The following is a 19,390-nucleotide window of genomic DNA, read 5'->3' on the forward strand; positions in this document are numbered from 1 at the left end:
ATCGCAGACGTGCCGTGCCCGGGCCTCGCCGCCCTGAGCCGCCGCCGTCCGCCCGGCCCCTCCGGCCCAACCCGCGGGCTCCGGAGCTCGCGCCCGGGGGTCCCCGCTCGAGCCCCCGCCCGGCCCCCACGGACCCGCGCCCGCTGGGTGCCGGCCCGGACCGACGGCCTGTAACCCTGCAAGGCCCGGGATCCTCGCCCGCCGGAGGCCGAAGCCTGGGAACCACGGCGAGCGGTGACCTGGGCTTGGACAGGAAGCGAGAGCAGCGCGGCGGCACTGCGCGTGCGCGAACACGCACACAGGCCGAGCTGCACATGCGCAGGACGGCGGCGGCGGTGCGCCTGCCGGGGCCCACCCCGGGAGCCCGACAAATACTGGGACTCTGTTTCCCGTGAGTCCAAGCGCCCACATGTTAGGGGACGTCTCGAAAAATCCATACTTCAAAAAAAAAAAAAGAAAAAGGCAATCCCACCTTATGTAGGATGGGAATAGCTGTAGAGGGTGTGTGGCTGCCTGTTGAGGGAGAAGCTGAGGGAATGGGAGTAGCTGTGGAGACAAGTGCCCTTGAATTGCCTGCGGGACTCTTCCTGTGTCACTCCTACAATTTCTTTCTAGTTTTCTCACTGTTTCCTCTTCACGAAGCAGCTCCCCATTGTTTGTCACTCGGTCTTAAATCACCCCAGACTCCCGCGACAGTTCCGTCTGCCAATCACCATAGTCCAGACATCCCAGTTGTCTTCTGAAGTCCTGTAGAATCAGCTTTTCCTCCTCACACGAAATTCTGGATGCCCAGTGCGGTGCCATTGTTTCATCTCCCCCATCGGATCCACTCTATGTAAGTTGTTATCACATCACACCCTTGATCCCTGTCACTCCCCTACTTTTCCAACTCCAGGTATTGGAGTTCTTCCATCACTTGTTTCTCCAGGAAAGTCCGCTGCTGCTCTGTTGTGTGCCTAAACTTCTGCTGCCGCTGCCTCCTGACCTCCACTCAGCGGCCACATATAGCCCTGGTTGCTCTTTGGTTCCAGAAGCTTGGCTGCTCTGACTCTTTTATATTCTTCTTTTGTTCCTGACATTTCCCTCCTCAGGGAGTCACACATCCTTCTACCATCAGCTCACATTTCCAAAGCAGCTCCCTAGATTCCTTCTCAGCCTCCAGTGGCCTCCAGCCTCTCCCACTTTCTCAGCTGGTCCATCTCTTTGTCCTCCAAGTCTCTTAAGCTTCACCCCCTTCTCAGCAGCCTTGGCTTCCCCTTCTCTTCAACTGGATCAGTCTTGATCTCAGTTTCTCTAGGTATATGGGCTGATACCACAGTGTTCTGCTCCAATGGTCCCAAACACTCCCAGTTCTCACCCTGTCATCAGTCACCTGACCATCTGTTTTCTTGCCTGTTTGTTATTGCTTTATTGTTTACATCCATCATCCTGTGTCTTGTGTCTTTTCATTCAGGTCTTTCCTCATTTGAGCTGTTTCTTAATCTGCCTTTACCTGCCATCCTGCAGAGACCTAGACCTTCTTAAATAGACATTTTAATTCCTAGGTGTCTCATAAGTTATATCTGTTTCCAAGCCATCAGACTGTTTCTCCTCTTTGTTTCCATGTCTGCAGAATCTGGTCTCTCTGCTGCTCTCAGTCCATCAACCATGTCCCACTTCTGAATGCCATCCCTCTCCTAGAGCTGCTGTAGTTAGATGCTGATGTCCCTGTGGCTCTTCTGACCTTGGTGGTTTCACTTTCTGAAATTGCTCCATGTTTATCAGTTCATCTCATTTATCAGAACTGCACCCCCACCCCAACACACACACACACACACACACAACTTTTCCTTTGGCTTCTCTTTACTCAGTTGCTCATTGTCATTAGCTGCTCCTATATAGAGAGCTGTGGTCATCTCCTAAATTTCTCACATCTCCTAAGCTAGTCCAAATCCCCATGAGCACCCCATTATTTCAATCCTTATTTGTTCAACTTCTCCAATATCTCCTGTGATAGATCTGTCCCAAAACGTTTACCTTCCTGACCACCTGAGTTCTGTGAGACTCCTGACCATAGCCAATGTGTTGTATAAATAATTTGTCAGGTCCTTCTCCCTGGTTCCCGGGAGAGAGTCTCTAAATCTTTGGAATTTCCTGAGTGATAGGAGTGTTTGTTACTCATGGTGGGCCCCTTGGACCAAACCTGAGTTTGTGCTAATGAGGTGAGTCAGAATAGGGGCCAGCCATACCAGGAATACCAACAGGGCTGGGGCTATCAACCACTTGATATCAGCCCAATCTCTAGGGCAAGGAAGGGAGCTGGAGTTTGAGTTCAATATATGGCCAATGATTGAATTAATCACACTTGCATTATGAAAGCCCAATAAAAACTCTGGTCACTCTGAGCTTCCTGACTGGTGATATGCATCTATGTGCCAGGAGGTTGATGCGTCCTGAGGACACTGAAGCTTGGTATTTGGGACAGTCCCAGTATTCTCTGGTGCTACCATCTCCCAAGATGGTTTCCTCCAATATTCAGGATTCATGTAATTAGCTCTTTCTTCTCCATGCCTATCTTATTTGACAGCTTTAGCTCCTCCTATCTTACTGTGTTTCTCAGAAAGTTCTCCAATCCCACACTCTAGATTTTCCTTCTACCACAGAAAACTGGAATTGGAGATTGTGAAAAGGACTCCTACTATAATTAAAATAATGAACACTGTGTGCTCCCTTGCACCTGTGGGTCTGCTTGCCATGGACCATTGCCTGGAATGCATAATCTTGCTGAGTCACCTTGCCTTCATTGTGAATTTCAGATTATTATCTAGGTCCCCAGAGCACTATATTCCTTCTTCCCCCTTTTCTCCCTCAATATCTTTTCCTTGTTTCCTGCTTTGAGACACAAGCTCAGGATCCACCTTGTCTTCTATTTTTTTTCTACATGAAAAATAACTCAGAATTATTTTTCAAAGTTAAGAAGTGTAGCTGAACGATCACAACCCCATTAAGCAACAGTATCACTTGACAGTGAATAGGTAACACAGATTGGGATGACCACAAACAGCATGAAGATAAGAAGACTTTTATCTTTATTATGTTTCCCCAAGAGACACATTGCAGTGTCCTCTTTAACAACCTAAAATAACATAAAATAACATACAAACATGTCACCAAGGCAAGTTAAAAAATTACAACTGATTCTCATAATTTAATAACGAAGACTAAATGTCAAATAAACATTTACAGTTATAAGAACTTGAGGGAACCATCCATCTGGTTATAAGTGTAATTGATATATTATTGTAAATATAATAAAAACACAAAAACTTACCCTGAATATGTAAACAAAATTTTATCTACAGCTGTAATCTCATCACAAAACTTTGTAGGAACAGCATGTTTTGAAAACTATGACTATTTCAGAACTATTTAAAATAAATACATAAATATAAAATATAAAAATAAATATAATAACTCTAAGGGCAACTTTTTCAAAATATACCAATGAAAATTCATGGCATATATTAGACTATTACAATCCTTTGTCTCTAATTTTATATTTTTGAAGTAATTTCCTCCTCATCTGTGTCCCAATGCGTAAAAAATGGGACCTCCAACTTCTACCTCAGGGGAGATTTGAATTAAACAATCTGAAATATTTGGTGGTGCCCCAGGAAGGGATAGAACCTGAAAAAAAAAACCTGGTTTCTTATTGTCCCTCTGTGGACTCCTACACGTACTCCCAGCTCCTAGGAATACATGCTAATTCCATTCAGCTCATTCTAGAAGGTCCTGAGTTCTTCTAGATTATCTGCACAAGAGACTCCTCTCTTCCTTCCTCATGTCTGTCGTTAGTGTCTGGATTGACTTCCTCCTGAAAACCTGCGTCTCCCCTGGGCTCAGGGATCTACAATTGAGAGGAAGAGAGGAAGTCAGATCGCAAATGAGGCAACTCTCCAGATCGCAAATGAGGCAACTCTCCAGATATAAAGATTATTCACATTCTCGGTCAATTCTGATCAGAGTTTAGACTAATTGATAAATCCAGTTTTATCTCTGATCCTTCATTCTAAACCCCAATTCATTTTCAGTTATGACTTTTGGACTTTGGTGACCCTGACTCCAAAAATTTCTTAATGTGCCTAAGGTCAGGCCCAGTTATCTGCTCGATAGCCAGGACTCTAGGGGATTCTGCTCAGGGAGTAAAACAAACTTGAGAGAATGTTGCTTTAGACTTGACACTCACCTTGGTCCTTTTGTGCTACTTAAAGTCTGAACTAATAACCATATATGGCAAACATCACTAACACATCAGCACCACGAACCGTAAGACCAGATAATCCCCCTACATCCTAGATCTAACCCTAGATCCTAATGTTTAACCGTAACACCTAGTCCTAAACTTAGTCAGTGCTACATAGTCTGAATGTTTGTTATCTCCCCCCTCAAATTCGTACATTGAGATCCTAACCCACAAGGTGATGGTGCTAGGAGATGGGGCCTTTTGGATGATTGGGTCAGGGGTGGGGCCCCCATGAATGGGAGTAGTGCTCTGATAAAAGAGACCCCGGTGACCTAGCTCAGAACCCACCCAGTCTGCAACCCAGAAAAGAGACTGGCACCCTGCTCTCCGACTTCCAGCCTCTAAACCGTGAGAAATCAATGTCTGTTGTTCATAAGCCACGCATTTGTGGTGCTTTGTTGTAGGAGCCGAATGGACTGACAGACCTAGTTCACACTATTTAAACCAAATCTTTACTTAATCCTCTGCCCAAATCTGTAACTCCATGTGTCGATCACAATAAGCCATGCGGAAACTAGTATTTCTTAAGCTTCACTCATTCTGACAAAGTTCCTTGACCATAAAGCTGAGGGGAAAGGTGTAATGGAACAAGATGGGAGACTGGTCCAGAAGCAGGCAGGGGACGTGAAGGACGCACAGGTGGTCTGGCCATAAGCAATGTGCTTGCAAGCAAATCTGGATGAACACATAGTCATAATTTATCTTTTATTATTGGATAGGTAGACTGGCCCATCAAATATCCTACTGTTAGACATTTGCTTTGTTGTAAATAAATCCCTATAGTTAATATCTCCGAGGGATGAAAGAGAAAGTCAAAACACAATCTAGGGAAAAAATTGGAAACCTAGTCACTTTTCACAGAAAATCAACATTTCATCAAAGCTATCATTTGGACCCAATTGCTTTCGATGGAATTATTTCAGCCAAGCCTGGGCCTCCGTGACGAACTGGATTTCCTGAGGTCTAGCCCCCACACGTCTCCCCTCTGTGTGGTTGTCAGCTCGTGGCTGGGACCTGAGTCAGCGTCTGGCTGAATAGCCGCTCTGTTTCCCGGTGTGTGGAAAGCTGATGTGTGGGGCGAGGGATACGAGCGTGGGTCCAGCAACTGGATTCCACAGAGTCCCTCAGTACACAAGAAATCCTTGTGCCTGGACCTGTGAGGACACAGACCTACCTTCCCTCAGGCCGATGACCTCAGGCCTCCCTGGTCCCGGGAGCTCTAGGGCACAGGGGTGCGATCTCGCCCCCATACCCACAGCTCTGGATCAAAAGCCTGGATCTGGAAGACAAGCGGCCCCATGAGAAGACAACCTCCAGATGCCCGCCCCCCCCCCCCCCCCCAGCTCCCTCCCACTGTCCAGGCTCTAATTCTTTCTCATCCCGAATCCCATGTCCCTCCATGTTTCCCTCTCTCTCCCATTGGGCCCCCCTACCCCAAATCTCCCCAGCGCACCCACCTCTTCACACTCTTCCCGGGACACCCTGGCCTTCCAGCCCATGGATCGGATGAATTGGAATCGCAGTTTGTGGAACAAGGGACGCTGGGAGCGGTTCTTCCCATAGAGGAATGAAAAGATGGCCTGTTTGGGGGCCTGGTTATCCTCTTCCATGTCATTGGCCAGGTAGCTGGAGAGAGACATCAGGTTGCTGGTCAGGAGCAGGACAGGAAGGATGACCACCCCCCGCCCCCAACCTGAGCTCAGCTTCCCAGAAAAGACACAGGCTGCTCATTACCCTGTGTCACAGAGAGCCAGCCAGTCATTAAGAAGGCACAGCGGGGCGGAGACTTCTCCCATCCTGAGGATGAAGATAGAACTCACCGGGAAGCCTGCGGGCATATCCTGCCCTGTTTTCCCATCCCCACACCTGCCCCCTTCGCTCAGCTTGTCTGTGCACACACCTGTCTCCCCAGGGAGCAGGACAAGTACAGCTCCTGTGGGCGGGAGCTGACTGCTCTATTTCTGTAATCACGGCTTTCCTACCAAATGACTAATATAGGACTGGGCTCACGTGGGTGCATTAATTCAACACGCACTTCTTGAATCTCTCTTCCAATCGCCTCATGGTCTCTGGCACATAAGGTGCACTTTATACGTTTTTGTTGAATGAATAAATGAATGCTTTTTCTCATGGTCAAGTGCAATACTGATTACCTCCTAGACCCAACATAACTTAAATTTGCAAAATGGAAGGAATTGTGCTGATTGTCTTTGAGAGCGTGATCATGTTTTGACAAGACCTGCCTTCAATAGGATCCAGCCTAATGGGATTGGGGAAGGGGGCAGAGGGGTGGAGAGGGGGGTGGATAAGAAATAACTATAGTCCAAAATATCCATGAGACTAGGATTTTAACGGAAGCGCTACTAGGGGGTGCCTGGGTGGCTCAGTTGGTTAACGGAAGCGCTACTAGGGTGCAGAGAAGTCAGGGAGGTTGGTGGAGGGGGGCATCTGAAGATTTGGGAGTTGGAATCAACCTTGAGGACAGGTCATTTTCTTCAGGTATATGTGCAAAATCACCTAGACAGAAAAAGCAGTGTAGGAATGGAGGGAAGGGTGCTTGGAAGGATGAAATACCAAGAGGGTGAACAAGTTGGACGGAGATGAGAGCGTTGGAGCCAAGCTGGGAACCCTGGCCTTGAATGAGAGTGCCACTAGCCAGCGAGATTGTTACGGAGGGTGAAACAGGAGACTGGAGCTTTGGACAGACTTCAGGCACCTCGCGCCCACTGCCTGGGGGACGGACTTGTCAGAAACACCAGTGGAAGCATTCACAACAGATCTGTGCTATGTCTTGAGGGCCTGAATTGAGGCATTTGTGCTGGGAATGCAGAGGAGGGAGACAATCACGCTTGGTCTGGCCATGGGAAGGAGACAGGCGGAGGACCAGAACTGGTTGCTTGTCGGGCCTATTTGCTTGGGGCAGGGCGGTGTCCGTTATTTCCTTCCCTCTTCTTAGGAGGGTTTTATGTTTTCTTCGGTCAGCCTCTTAGCTGATGTTAGGGTTGTTTGTGTTTACAAAGAACAGTATATTAAAAAAAAAACAATACTATAATCCTATTGTTTTTATACACAGGGTAAACAATTTTTTTAAAAACAGGTTTAAGGGGCACCTGGGTGGCTCAGACGGTTAAGCGTCTGCCTTCGGCTCAGGTCATGATCCCAGGGTCCTGGGATCGAACCCCGAATCGGGCTCCCTGCTCGGCGGGGAGCCTGCTTCTCCCTCTCCCACTCCCCCTCCTTGTGTCCCTTCTCTCGCTGTGTCTCTGTCAAATAAATAAATAAAATCTTTTAAAAAAATAAATAAAAATTAAAAATAAAAAAAAAAGGTTTAAAAAAGAGTTACAGACAGGTTGGAAAAAAAAAGTAGAAGAAAGGTCAGAGTCCCACTTCTCTCCTCTGTCCTTCCAGGGTATTGGAAACTGCTGATGGAAGAAGCAAAATACTCACAGTGCTATGAAGAAATGAATTCGCTGGTGCTGCCAGGAGAATAGACCAGCACGGCTAAAGTATGCTATGACCATAGACAGGAGATACTGGCGGAAAGAGGAGAAGAGGCGTCAGAGAGAGGTCACATGCTGGGAGAGGAAGACCAGTGGGGTAAGGGCACGGGAGGCTGGAGCAGGTGCTGCTGCTCGGACGTGCTGGGTGAACTTGCTTACTTGGTGGCAGAAGGTTGGTTGCAAACCGAAGAGGTCAAGGGAAAGAGTTTTTGGTGCCCGCTGTCCCCCCACCCCCAGGATAGCAAGTTGTACTGGTTTTTTTTTTTTTTTTTTTTAAAAAGGGCTTTTTTTTTTTTTTTAAGATTTTATTTATTTATTTGAGACAGAGAGAATGAGAGACAGAGAGCATGAGAGGGAGGAGGGTCAGAGGGAGAAGCAGACTCCCTGCCGAGCAGGGAGCCCGATGCGGGACTCGATCCCGGGACTCCAGGATCATGACCTGAGCCGAAGGCAGTCGCTTAACCAACTGAGCCACCCAGGCGCCCGCAAGTTGTACTGGTTTGAGGGCTTGTCTTTAGACAGCTGGCTTCTGGAGGGTCCTTGATAAGCTGGAGCCAAGGGGAGCCCCCCCAACCCCGGCCAAGAGCTGAAAGGAGAAGGTACTCAAGGTGGCAACAGCCAGAGGGGCACACCTGGGACTCAGGTCCCAGAGGATCTGCAAGAAACCACGAGGTCCCCGAGGGGAAGTGTTGGCAGGCATGAGGTTGGCGACAGGGTTTAGGAGGCATCCCCCTGCCCCAGGACAGGTGTTGGAGCAAGAATACATCTTAGTGGAGAACAACGGTACCTTGTCGGATACTCTCAGATTTTTGTCCCAGGCCAGAAATCTTTTAATGACAGGATCCTCTGTGAAAAGAGAGCATGTGTCAAGTTGGCAAGTGGAATGGGGTTACTGTGGGAGCATTCCAGAGCAAAGAGGAGCACGATGCCTCCCCTGGGGAGGTTTCAGGATGAGGCCAAGGGTGAGGCTGATGGGCAGAGGGGAGTGAAGACCATTCACTGGCCAAAAAAAGTTGGCGGCTCCCCTTGTGGGGTGGCTGAGAGAGAGGTAGGTATCAGCTGCGCCCCTGCAGGATTAGATGTAAACAGTGATGCTGACTCATCATGCATGGATGTGCCACTGCAGAGACCATAAAGTCGTTCACTGTCATTTTCTTATCCCACAGTGACATCAGGGTACAAAGAGGGCCTGTCATCCCCCCCCCCCGACACACACACAGCCAAAGGCATTTAGATTCAAAAAGCCAGTAAAAGCTAAGACGTCTCAGGAGTGCAACTAAAACCAAGCTTTCTTATCCCAAGTACACACCTTTCTCTAAGTCTCACCTAATCCTCTGTCATTTTTAAGTGTCCCCGATGAGGGATCAGTATGGAGCCCTCCAAGGATGGAGACCTCACCAACCTGCAGAGAATTCTTTTCCACTGGAAAAGCATAAACATTGGAAGTTTTTTTGTGTTTTAAGAGAAAAAAGAACAGGGTTGGAGGGTGCTCTTCCTACCGAGCAGCCTGTTGAAGACCTCGTGGTGCTCAGGGAGCACTGAAGACACCCGCTGTCTCTTCAACTTCATCTTGAGTCCACACAGTGTCTCCGCGACCCAGATGTCCTCAGCCCCGGAGGCTGTCTCCTCATCTGACTTGTCCCTTCTCCTCTTCCTTCCGGGGGACTGAGGCAGGGGGCAGGGGTCTACCCAGGGGGCTGAGTGAAGAAACCAGGCTACGGTATAAAGCTTCTTTGGAATTCAGCCACCCCTCCTCCCCCAAAAAAACCCAAACCTCCCCTTCATTCTCTCCAGCCTCATTGATGATTGGCATCTCCCAAACCATCTTTCCATCTTTCGCCTTTGTTGATGTTCATCTGACCCCATTCATCTTTGCCATTGTTTCACCACCCCCATCCTCAAAACTTCTTCATTGTAGATAACTTCTCCCATGGGAATAATGGGATAATTTCCTCTCTTCCTTTATCTCATCTTTGGATCTCATCTCCTAACCCTCCTTCCTTGCCTCCTGGGTTTTCCTTCCATGGGGATAGTCTTGTCCCCAGCTCCTGTACTCTCCTTCTCCAATCCCTGGCTTTCTCAATCTCTCCTGTCACACACACACCCTACTCAGACACTTCTTCCTGACTTCTATACACATTCCTCCTTACTAGTCAAGCCTCTCAAGTCCCTTCCCCCTCCTGCTTCCTCACCTGATGGCCCCGGGCTTTCTTCATCCACCACCGCCTCCAAGGGGTACCCTGAGGAGCTAGGCTGGGGGCTCTGGTCCTCAGACTGGTAACATGGTTGACAACTGGCCATGATTTCTCCCAAGCTCTTTCTGTCCTTCCAGAAAACTTAGACCCTGTTCTGCTCAAACTTCTCTTCCGGATTCTGGCTGAACACAAGCCCGTTATCCCTTCTCCAGGCTGGGGCAAATCCAGGAGTGGAGAAAAGCTCTGTGAAGATGCTGTTGTCCACCTTCACTGCCAAGCACCATGAAGTCTGGTCCTTCCAATCAGGAAGGTCAGAAGCCTCTGATGTCACGGGTCATTCTAGTCTGGCAACCAGTTTGAAGGGAAACACCCATAACTGCCAGACCATGTCCGCTTCTGGAGCTCAGGGTAGAGGCTGTCTCCTGCCACCGACTCAGCCTTGGACCATCCTCCAAAACCGTCCTCGAGGGGTCTGGATCACTCTACTCCTCTCCAGCAGATGCCCGGCTCTCTCCATCCTTCTATTCCTATTTCAGGGCACAGTCCGGCGGGAGAGGGAGGAAAGAGACAAGGAAATTTGGGATGAGCAGAAAGGTAAGGCCTTACAAGAGCGAAATAAGTATATAAAGAAGGTCCCAGGTACATGGACTTGTTGGGTTTAAAAGTTAGTTTAAATTGCTTGATTTGGCAGAGTTCTTCCATTTGATGTTTTACTGACGCTGTGTTGGGATTCCGTGCTAGGGGAGCACTCATGCTCTACTCTCAGGCATCTCTGAGCCCGAGAGATGTTTTGGGAACCTAAACTCACAGAAAACTGTACATGTGCTCCCACACACTTCAGACAGTGTCTACAATTTCAGAAGTCCCCAGATCACCCAAAACCTGCCTCTTGATTGCAATTAATCAGCTCTAGTCTGCATATAAACTTTGTGAGTGTGTAACACTCTTGACCCAGAAATTTTACCACTTGTGTATCCTACGAGTAAAATGTCACATACACAAAAAGGCGAAATGGAAAAATCTCCAATTCAAGGCAGAATCCGTTTTTTTGAGAAGGTAGGAAGCATGTGGGACCACAGATGCCGTAACAAAATAGCTAGCTGACTTCCAAACCTCCTACCTCCTACCTCTGCTTTTCACCTGGGCATCTGAATCTTGTTCACTCTTTCTTTCTTTTTGTGTTAAAATATCATAACATAAAATTTACCATTTTAACCATTTTTAAGGGTATAATTCGGTGGCATTAAGCACATTTGGGTTGTTGTACCACCATCAGCACCATCCTTCTCCAGAACCTTTTCATCCTCCCTGAAACTGAAACTCTGCACCCACTGCAGAATAACTCCCTGTTCTCCGCTTCCCCAGCCCCTGTCAACCACCGTTCTATTTTCTGTCTCTATGGATTTAGCTATTCCAGGTACCTCCTATCAGTGGAATCATGCAGTACTTGTCCATATGTTTCTGATTTATTTCATTCAACAAAATGTCTTCAAGGCTCATCCATGTTATAGTGTGTGTCAGAATTCCTTCCCTTTTAAGGATGAATAATATCCATTGTGTGTGTGTGTGTGTATTTTTGCATGTTCCTCTCATAATAATATAGTAACAATATAATATATAGATACATACGTACCATTTTTAGTTTATCCATCCATCTGTTGATGGATACGTGGGTTGTGTCCACATTTTGGCTAAGTCTTGCTTTCGATCCATTGCTTGAACTTTGATGAGAAGAACATCTGTTATTCGGGATGTGCCTAAAGTTTTATTTTGTATTTTGATCACTTACGTGTTTCTAAGTAGCCCAATCCAAGCATCAATAAAGTCAAATCAGTTCACCCAGAAAACAATATGGAGGTTTCTCAAAAGATTAAAAAAAAAAAGAACACAACAGAACAGAACTACCATATGATCCAGCAATTCCACAGCTGGGTATATATCTAAAGGAAATGAAAACAGGATATTAAAGAGATATCTGCCCTCCTGTGTTCATTGCAGCATTACTCACAATAGTCAAGATATGAAAACAACCCAAGTGTCCATCAACAGATGCATGGATAAAGAAGATGTGAGGTACATATATAGAGATCTGTAGATATATATCTCATATATAGGTGAGAAAGAAGGAAATCCTGCCATTTGTGACATGGATGGACCTTGAGGGCTTTATGCTGGGTGAAAGAAGCCAGACTGAGAAAGACAAATACTGTGTGGTACCGTTTATATGTGAAATCTTAAAAAACAGCAAAAAAAGTCAAACTCATAGAAACAGAAGGTAAAGAAGAGGTTGCCAGGGGCTGGGAAGGTGGAGGAACTAGGGAGAGGCTGGTAAAAAGGTGAAAACTTTTCAGGGATAAGATGAATGAGGTCTGAAGATCTCCTATCAAACACGGTAACTGCAGCTGATAACACTGTATTGTATCATTGAAATTTGCCAAGAGTAGAACTGAAATGTTCTCGCCCCCAAAAAAGGTCAGTATGTGAGGTCATGGATGTGTTAATTAGCTAGATGGTTAGAATTCCTTCACTGTGGCTACATATATCAAATCACCATGATGTACACTTTAAACATCTTACCGTTTTATATGTCAGTTATGTCTCAATAAAGCTGAAATTTTTAAAAAGTAGTTGATCCAAGGTGCAGGGACTGACTGTTGCCTTTGTTTGCAATCACCAACTTTCACACTTGGACGAGGTCTCAGAGAGCATGCAGACGGCCTTGAGGTTCCTGCACAGCGTCCTTGGGCCCAGGCGCTCCTGGGGGGCCCCACTGATGGAAAAGGCACTGCCGTGTGAAGGACATGTGACTCGTGGCTGGAGAAGTTCAATCTCTAGGAAGCCAATTTGCATTCAGATTCCATTCCTGATGCTTTCAGCCAGCATAGCTGGTCGGGTCCTCCCATAACAAAACAGAAGTCCACTCTTCCTCCCAGGGAGGCTTCCCGATACCAGAAGGTGGATATTCTGTCCCCATTAAAATTCTCGTCTTTGGGGGCACCTGGGTGGCTCAGATGGTTAAACATCTGCCTTCGGCTCAGGTCATGATCCCGGGTTCCTGGGATCGAGCCCCGCATCGGGCTCCCTGCTCTGCGGGGAGCCTGCTTCTTCTCCCTCTGTCTCTCCCCTTGCTCATGCTCTCTCTCTCTCTCTCTCTGTATCTCTGTGTCTCAAATGAATAAATAAAATCTTTTTTAAAAAAAAATTCTCGTCTTTGCTGTGAAAGTGTGGATTACTTTGAAGAGGGGGGCTCTTCAAGATGGTTTGCATCGTCCTTTCTCCCCTGCCACCTTGTCCAGACGCACTGCAGTTAGGCAGGGCCCATCTCAAGATACCTTGGTACATTGCCCAAAAATGGACTAAACAGCTCAGATGGAGAAAAGCAAACTACCACCTCTCCTCTGTTTCTTCCAGTGGCTGTAGCTACATTGTACAAATATCAGTAGCGTGAAAACAGAAGTGCTTTGCAAATGCAAAATGGGGATCACATGGAGAAAGTAATTGAAATCCAGATACCTGGATCCAGCCTCAGTGGTTCTAGATCAACAGAGCTGAGGTGGGGGCCAACTTAACTTTCTTATGGATGCACATTCTGATTTGGAAATCTCTCTGTGGGACATGCCACCCGGGTAGGGCAATGGGGTCCTAAAGAAAGCAAAGCCACGGGGCGCCTGGGTGGCTCAGTTGGTTAAGCCACTGCCTTCGGCTCAGGTCATGATCCTGGAGTCCCGGGATCGAGTCCCGCATCGGGCTCCCTGCTCGGCGGGGAGTCTGCTTCTCCCTCTGACCCTCCCCCCTCTCATGTGCTTTCTCTCTCTCATTCTCTCTTTCTCAAATAAATAAATAAAATCTTAAAAAAAAAAAAAAGAAAGCAAAGCCACTATTGGATGAAGTAGACTATGACCAAGCCTCGAGTGGACCTTCAGAACCAGCTCCAATCCTCTGGCCAGCTCGCCGGGGACAACCCACACAGCAGCCCCGGCACTGATTTGGATACGTATCCCAAGTGTATGTGTCTGCACCGGTGTAAAAACTGCCCTCTCCACTCGGAAGTCACGGCTCACCAGGGGCTGCTCACCCTGGCCTGTCATTCCCTAGTGAAGAATGGTCTCTGTATTCCCTTCTGTGACCCATAAGACCTAGAGACACCCTAGGAAGGCGACAGGGAGCACTAACCCACAGAAGAGAATTCTGCGATGGGCAGATGGGAAGAGGTTCTGGATACTGATCTCTAAGAGCTGGTGTCTGAAGCTAAGCATTATAGGCCAGTCTTGGTCTTTGACTTTTATACTCCCCTCCACCATGGCTGACATACTCTTGGTGGGTCCTAAAATCAGGTGAGTTTTGCAGTCTGTTACAATTGCCCCTTTTCAGTGTTATAAAATATTGTCTACATGCCAATATGCTCATGTATGTTTGCAAATCTTCTTCTGAAATAAAGATTCATCCTTTATAAGATATTTTCAGGAGGATTGTCTCATTTTCTCTGCTGAGTGGAGAAAGCAGGTTCCGGCATCCGTTTTTTAGAAACAAGGGATGTGAAGCCCAAAAGACTGAAGACCCCAGGATTCACCTCGGCTGCTCTGATTCAAGTCCTATATCCTATTCACTGTGTCCCCTTCTCCATCTGCCCAGACTCCTGATGATAGACAATCTGGAGGACATAAACCAGTAGTTACAATATGCCTGTATAAAAGATGGCCGGGGCGCCTGGGTGGCTCAGTTCGTTAAGCGACTGCCTTCGGCTCAGGTCATGATCCTGGAGTCCCGGGATCGAGTCCCGCATCGGGCTCCCTGCTCGGCGGGGAGTCTGCTTCTCCCTCTGGCCCTCCCCCCTCTCATGTGCTCTCTCTCATTCTCTCTCTCTCAAATAGATAAATAAAATCTTTAAAAAAAAAAAAAAGATGGCGGGAGGGACACCTGGGTGGCTCAGTCGTTAAGCATCTGCCTTCGGCTCAGGTCATGATCCTGGAGTCCCGGGATCGAGCCCCGCCTCGGGCTCCCTGCTCGGTGGGAAGCCTGCTTCTCCCTCTCCCGCTCCCCCTGCTTATGTTCCCTCTCTCTCTATGTCTCTCTCTGTCAAATAAATAAAATCTTTAAAAAAAAAAAAAAAGATGGCGGGGTTGGGGGAGGAGAATGGGAAAGTAGTGTTTTTGTTACAAACCAGCATGTGCCCTTGGGCAAATCCTCCCGCCTTCTGAGCACCCATCTCTTCGCCTATAAAATAAAATATTTAGAAAAATAAAAAAATAAAAAAATAAAAATACATAAAATATTTAGATAAGATGATCTGTAAGGGCTCTGCCCATGTTAACATAACCAAGGCAGTGAGAAAGCAAATTGGACATGACCAGGTACACAAATGATATGGGTTGAATTGAGTGCCCCCTCCCACTCCCACCCCCCCATTCATATATTGAAGTCCTAACCCCTGGTGCCTCAGATGTGATTTTATTTGGTGGTGGGGTCTTTACAGAGGAAATCAAGGTAAAATCAGGCCCTTAGGGTGGGCCCTCATCCAAGATGGGTGGTGTCCTTATATAAAGGGAAAATTGGGGGGTGCCTGGGGGGGCGCAGTTCGTTGAGCATCCGGCTCTTGATTTCAGTCCAGGTGGTAATCTCAGGGTCATTTGATCGAGTCCCGAGTTGGGCTCCGCACTCAGCGGGGAGTCTGCTTCTCTCTCTCCCTCTCCCTCTGCCCCTCCCCTTGCTCATGTGCGCGCTCTCTCTCTCTCTCTCTCTCTAAAATAAATACATCATTCTTTACAAAAAAAAGGGGGGGGATTTGGACACAGAGACACCCAGGTAGAGGGAAGAGAGTGTGATGACACATGGAGAGAAGACTGTCATCCACAAGCCAAGGAGAGAGGATGGGACAGAGCCTCCCCCACAGCGCTCAGAGGGAACCAGCCCGGCCCACACCTGGATCTCCGACTCCCAGCCTCGGGAACTGCGAGACAGTGCATCTGAACGACGAGACAATGCATCTCTGTTGTTAAAGCCGCCTGGGTTGTCTTACTTTGTTACAGCTTCCCGTAATCCCATCCAACCAGTGTTTTGATTAAGAGGGAATTTAGATCTGATGGTCACTTTCCTGACACTTCTGCTGCCCCTTCCATTAAAGCAAGACGTGTGAGGAGGCTTCAAAGAAGAACCGGTTCTTTTCATACAGATTAGAAACTTGGGCTTTCTTAGCCTCTGGCATTTCCTGGTCACGGTGAATGTGCTAGTTTTGGGAAGAAATGGTTGAAAGACTTTAAGAGAAGAATGATTTACAAATCTTGAAGATGGGTGCCAGTTATCTTAATAAAATTGATGCATTAAAGAGAAAAAAATAAATAGGAGCAAATGCAGGTAACTTAGAAAAATTAAAGACGGGAAAGGCTTCAAGTACAGTGTCAAAATAGATGACAAGTATGAACAGAAAGTGAACAATCTGAACACAAAAAAATAATGTCCATATGGCAGAAAATAAAGGTAAAACATTAAGTTAAAAAGGTCAATGACAAATTGGGGAAAATATTTGTATTTGATACAAATACAAAAAGAGAAAGCTTTATATTTTAAACACTAATAAATGTGTAGAGATCTTAATGAAGCCACATTAAAAGGTGTAGATCTGCTGCTTCTGGCCCAGACAGAATCACAGGGTTCAGATTTGCCCTCCCCGCTTAAAGAAGTTTCTAGAAGGGGGAAATATATGAATATGAAATGACAGGTTTTAACCATTTGGAGAGAAGGGTGAGTTCCAAGAGTGTCTCAGAGAGTTATCCAGGCCAAGGTATGGGGCAGGGGTCCTGGGGGGGGGGCAGTGTTTCTCTGAGATGCAGGGACAGAGTTGGGTGTTATGGGGCAAAGGGGTACGATAGCCAGAATTCACAGCCAGAATGGAGAGAGAGGCAGGAGGGCGTCCCAGTCTTCAGCTGAGCGGGTCAGTGCTGGTGGGGGAGGCAAGGGCTGGAGGCCAGGACCCAGCGGAGAAGGGCTCTGCCTGTCTTCACCAAGGTACTCAGCACAGCTTCCATCCTTTACCTGCTGAAATGGAAAAGAACACAGAAGAAACGTGCCTGGAGGTCTTCCAGGCTCAGACCCAGGGGAGGTATGGTCACCTCGCTCGAATTCCAGCATTCCATCGGTGAGAATTCCATCGGTGAGAATTTGGGCTCGGGCCACACTTACTAGCAGAAAGAGCTGGGCAAGACTTCACAGCTTCCAGAGAAGCACATCTTTTGTGCAGGATTAGTTGACGTAGCCCCTCAGCTAGGGAAATCAGGAACGGGTTATGTGCCCATTCATTTGCATAAATCAGTACTTACTATTACCTTTGAAAAGAGTGTTACCTGGAGAGAACTTCCTCTGTTGATTTCATATGTATCTAAATCTCTTTAGAAGCTAAGTAACTGTCTTGCCAGCATTACAACCGGGGAAGGTTGTTCGTAAGGGCCTGGGAACCATCTCTTTGAAATGTAAACCTCAAGGAAGGTAGTGTCTCTCTGTCAGCAGGTGAGTTAAGGATGGGGTCTAGGCACCTAGCTCTGAGCTGTAACTACCTGCTTGTCAGAGAGAGGTTAAGAAGTTTTCTTTTTCCTTTGGACAGAAACAACTAGCACGGATGGGCACCCAGATTACCAGGTGAGGATGAACTATGAAAAAACATATAGCAAATGGTGCTGGCAAGTCCTGTTAACGTGAAACAGGTGTGCTCTTTAGCCTGAGAACGTCTATGTAATGGATTGTATCTGCTGAGTTGCATGAAAAGACAAGGTTCATTTTTCTCCTTGCAATCTTGTTCATGTTTCTCCACAGGTTTGCCTGTGATGTGCAACACAGTCTGGTTCAATGGTTATTTAACAACAGAACAGGGGCACCTGGGTGGCTCAGTCAGTTAAGCGGTGAACTCTTGTTTTCAGCTCAGGTCCTGATCTCAGTCTTGTGGGATCGAGCCCTGCATGGGGCTCCACGCTCAGTGGGGAGTCAGCTTGGGATTCACTCTCTCCCTCTCCCTCTGCCCTTCCCCCTGCTCTCTCTGTTTCTCTCTCTAAGATAAATCTTTTTTTAAAAAAACAACAGAACAGATGTCCTTATTTCTATATTCATGGAGAGGATTTCTTGGATGGCAGGAGATTTTACTTTTAATCCCCACCACCTGCCAGTGGTTAAGAAGCAACTGGCCAAGAACAGGATTATGTAATCTCACACACACACAAATACTGATAAATCATCGTCCTTATGGTCCCGTCTTTGAAAAATGACATTTTAACCTAACACACACATAATTCTCTTTGATGGCAAGATCTCAGGTAGCTGGGTTTGGTGGTATTTTTGTTTCTATTTTGGGTTTGTATGTGATTTCTTTTTCTTTTTCTTTTTTTTTTTTAAGATTTTATTTGTTTATTTGAGAGAGAGAGAGAATGAGAGAGAGCACATGAGAGGGGGGAGAGTGAGAGGGAGAAGCAGACTCCCTGCCGAGCAGGGAGCCTGATGCGGGACTCGATCCAGGCACTCCAGGATCATGACCTGAGCCGAAGGCAGTCGCTTAACCAACTGAGCCACCCAGGCGCCCCTTGTATGTGATTTCTGATTGTTCTACAGTATTTAAGCATTCGTTGTGTAATCTGGACAAGCTACACTTTCTATTTCCCTCCCCTTCCTTGGAGAAACCATGTGCCCATGGATGACAATATCTAATGTCATGGCTGGGCATTAATTGTATCCCAGTGTTTTAGTGAAACTTCTAATATTTCAGTGACGTGCACACGATACACCCTTCGCTTGTCCTCTCCTGCTCATGGGGAATCTCAGTGCCAACCCGAGGGACCAGGGATCCAGGACGCAAACACAGCCCTCTACTCGAGGTGACACCTTTCCTTGATCCCTAACAGGAGCGAAGACAAATGGGAAATTGGGCCCTAGGTCCAGGCGGTTGATCCTCAGCACAGCGCCTCTTAACCACCAGATGGGGTGGAGACTTTCGAGACGTCCCCTAACATGTGGGCGCTTGGACTCACGGGAAACAGAGGTCGGGGTATTTGTCGGGCTCCCCGGGTGGGCTCCGGCAGGCGCACCGCCGCCCCTGTCCTGCGCATGTGCAGCTCGGCCTGTGTGCGTGTTCGCGCACGCGCAGTGCCGCCGCGCTGCTCTCGCTTCCTGTCCGAGGCCAGGTCGCCGCTCGCCGTGGTTCCCAGGCTTCGGCCTCCGGCGGGCGAGGGTCCCGGGACCTGCGGGGTTACACGCCGTCCGGCCGGGCCGGCACCCAGCGGGCGCGGGGCTGTGCGAGCGCGGGTCCGCGCGGGCCAGGCGGGGGCTCGAGCGGGGACCCCCGGGCGCGAGCTCCGGAGCCCACGGGCTGGGCCGGAGGGGCCGGGCGGGCGGCGGCGGCTCAGGGCGGCGAGGCCCGGGCACGGCACGTCTGCGAT

The 19,390-nt window shown here is 47.8% G+C and overlaps 1 protein-coding gene across 1 annotated transcript; it reads right to left on the bottom strand.

The window, feature by feature from the left end:
• Positions 1 to 5,501: 5,501 nt before the first annotated feature.
• On the bottom strand, positions 5,502 to 10,365 carry LOC110571866 (speedy protein E4-like). Its single transcript, XM_021680048.1, has 7 exons — positions 10,348 to 10,365; positions 9,975 to 10,107; positions 9,282 to 9,479; positions 8,570 to 8,628; positions 7,730 to 7,815; positions 5,740 to 5,908; positions 5,502 to 5,561 (listed from the first exon to the last, which is right to left on the bottom strand). Exons 1-7 carry the CDS (start codon positions 10,363 to 10,365, stop codon positions 5,502 to 5,504), a joined length of 723 nt encoding a protein of 240 aa, XP_021535723.1.
• Positions 10,366 to 19,390: the final 9,025 nt, after the last annotated feature.

This window comes from Neomonachus schauinslandi, chromosome 5 (genome assembly GCF_002201575.2).
Source record: "Neomonachus schauinslandi chromosome 5, ASM220157v2, whole genome shotgun sequence".
NCBI lineage: Eukaryota > Metazoa > Chordata > Mammalia > Carnivora > Phocidae > Neomonachus > Neomonachus schauinslandi.

Excerpts from the sequence above, each read along its gene's own strand:
- LOC110571866 (XM_021680048.1), bottom strand. Across the intron at positions 8,629-9,281 it reads GGTCTTCAACAGGCTGCTCG|AGGATCCTGTCATTAAAAGA; the intron begins GTAGGAAGAGCA and ends CTCTTTTCACAG. Across the intron at positions 7,816-8,569 it reads ATCTGAGAGTATCCGACAAG|TATCTCCTGTCTATGGTCAT; the intron begins GTACCGTTGTTC and ends TCTTTCCGCCAG.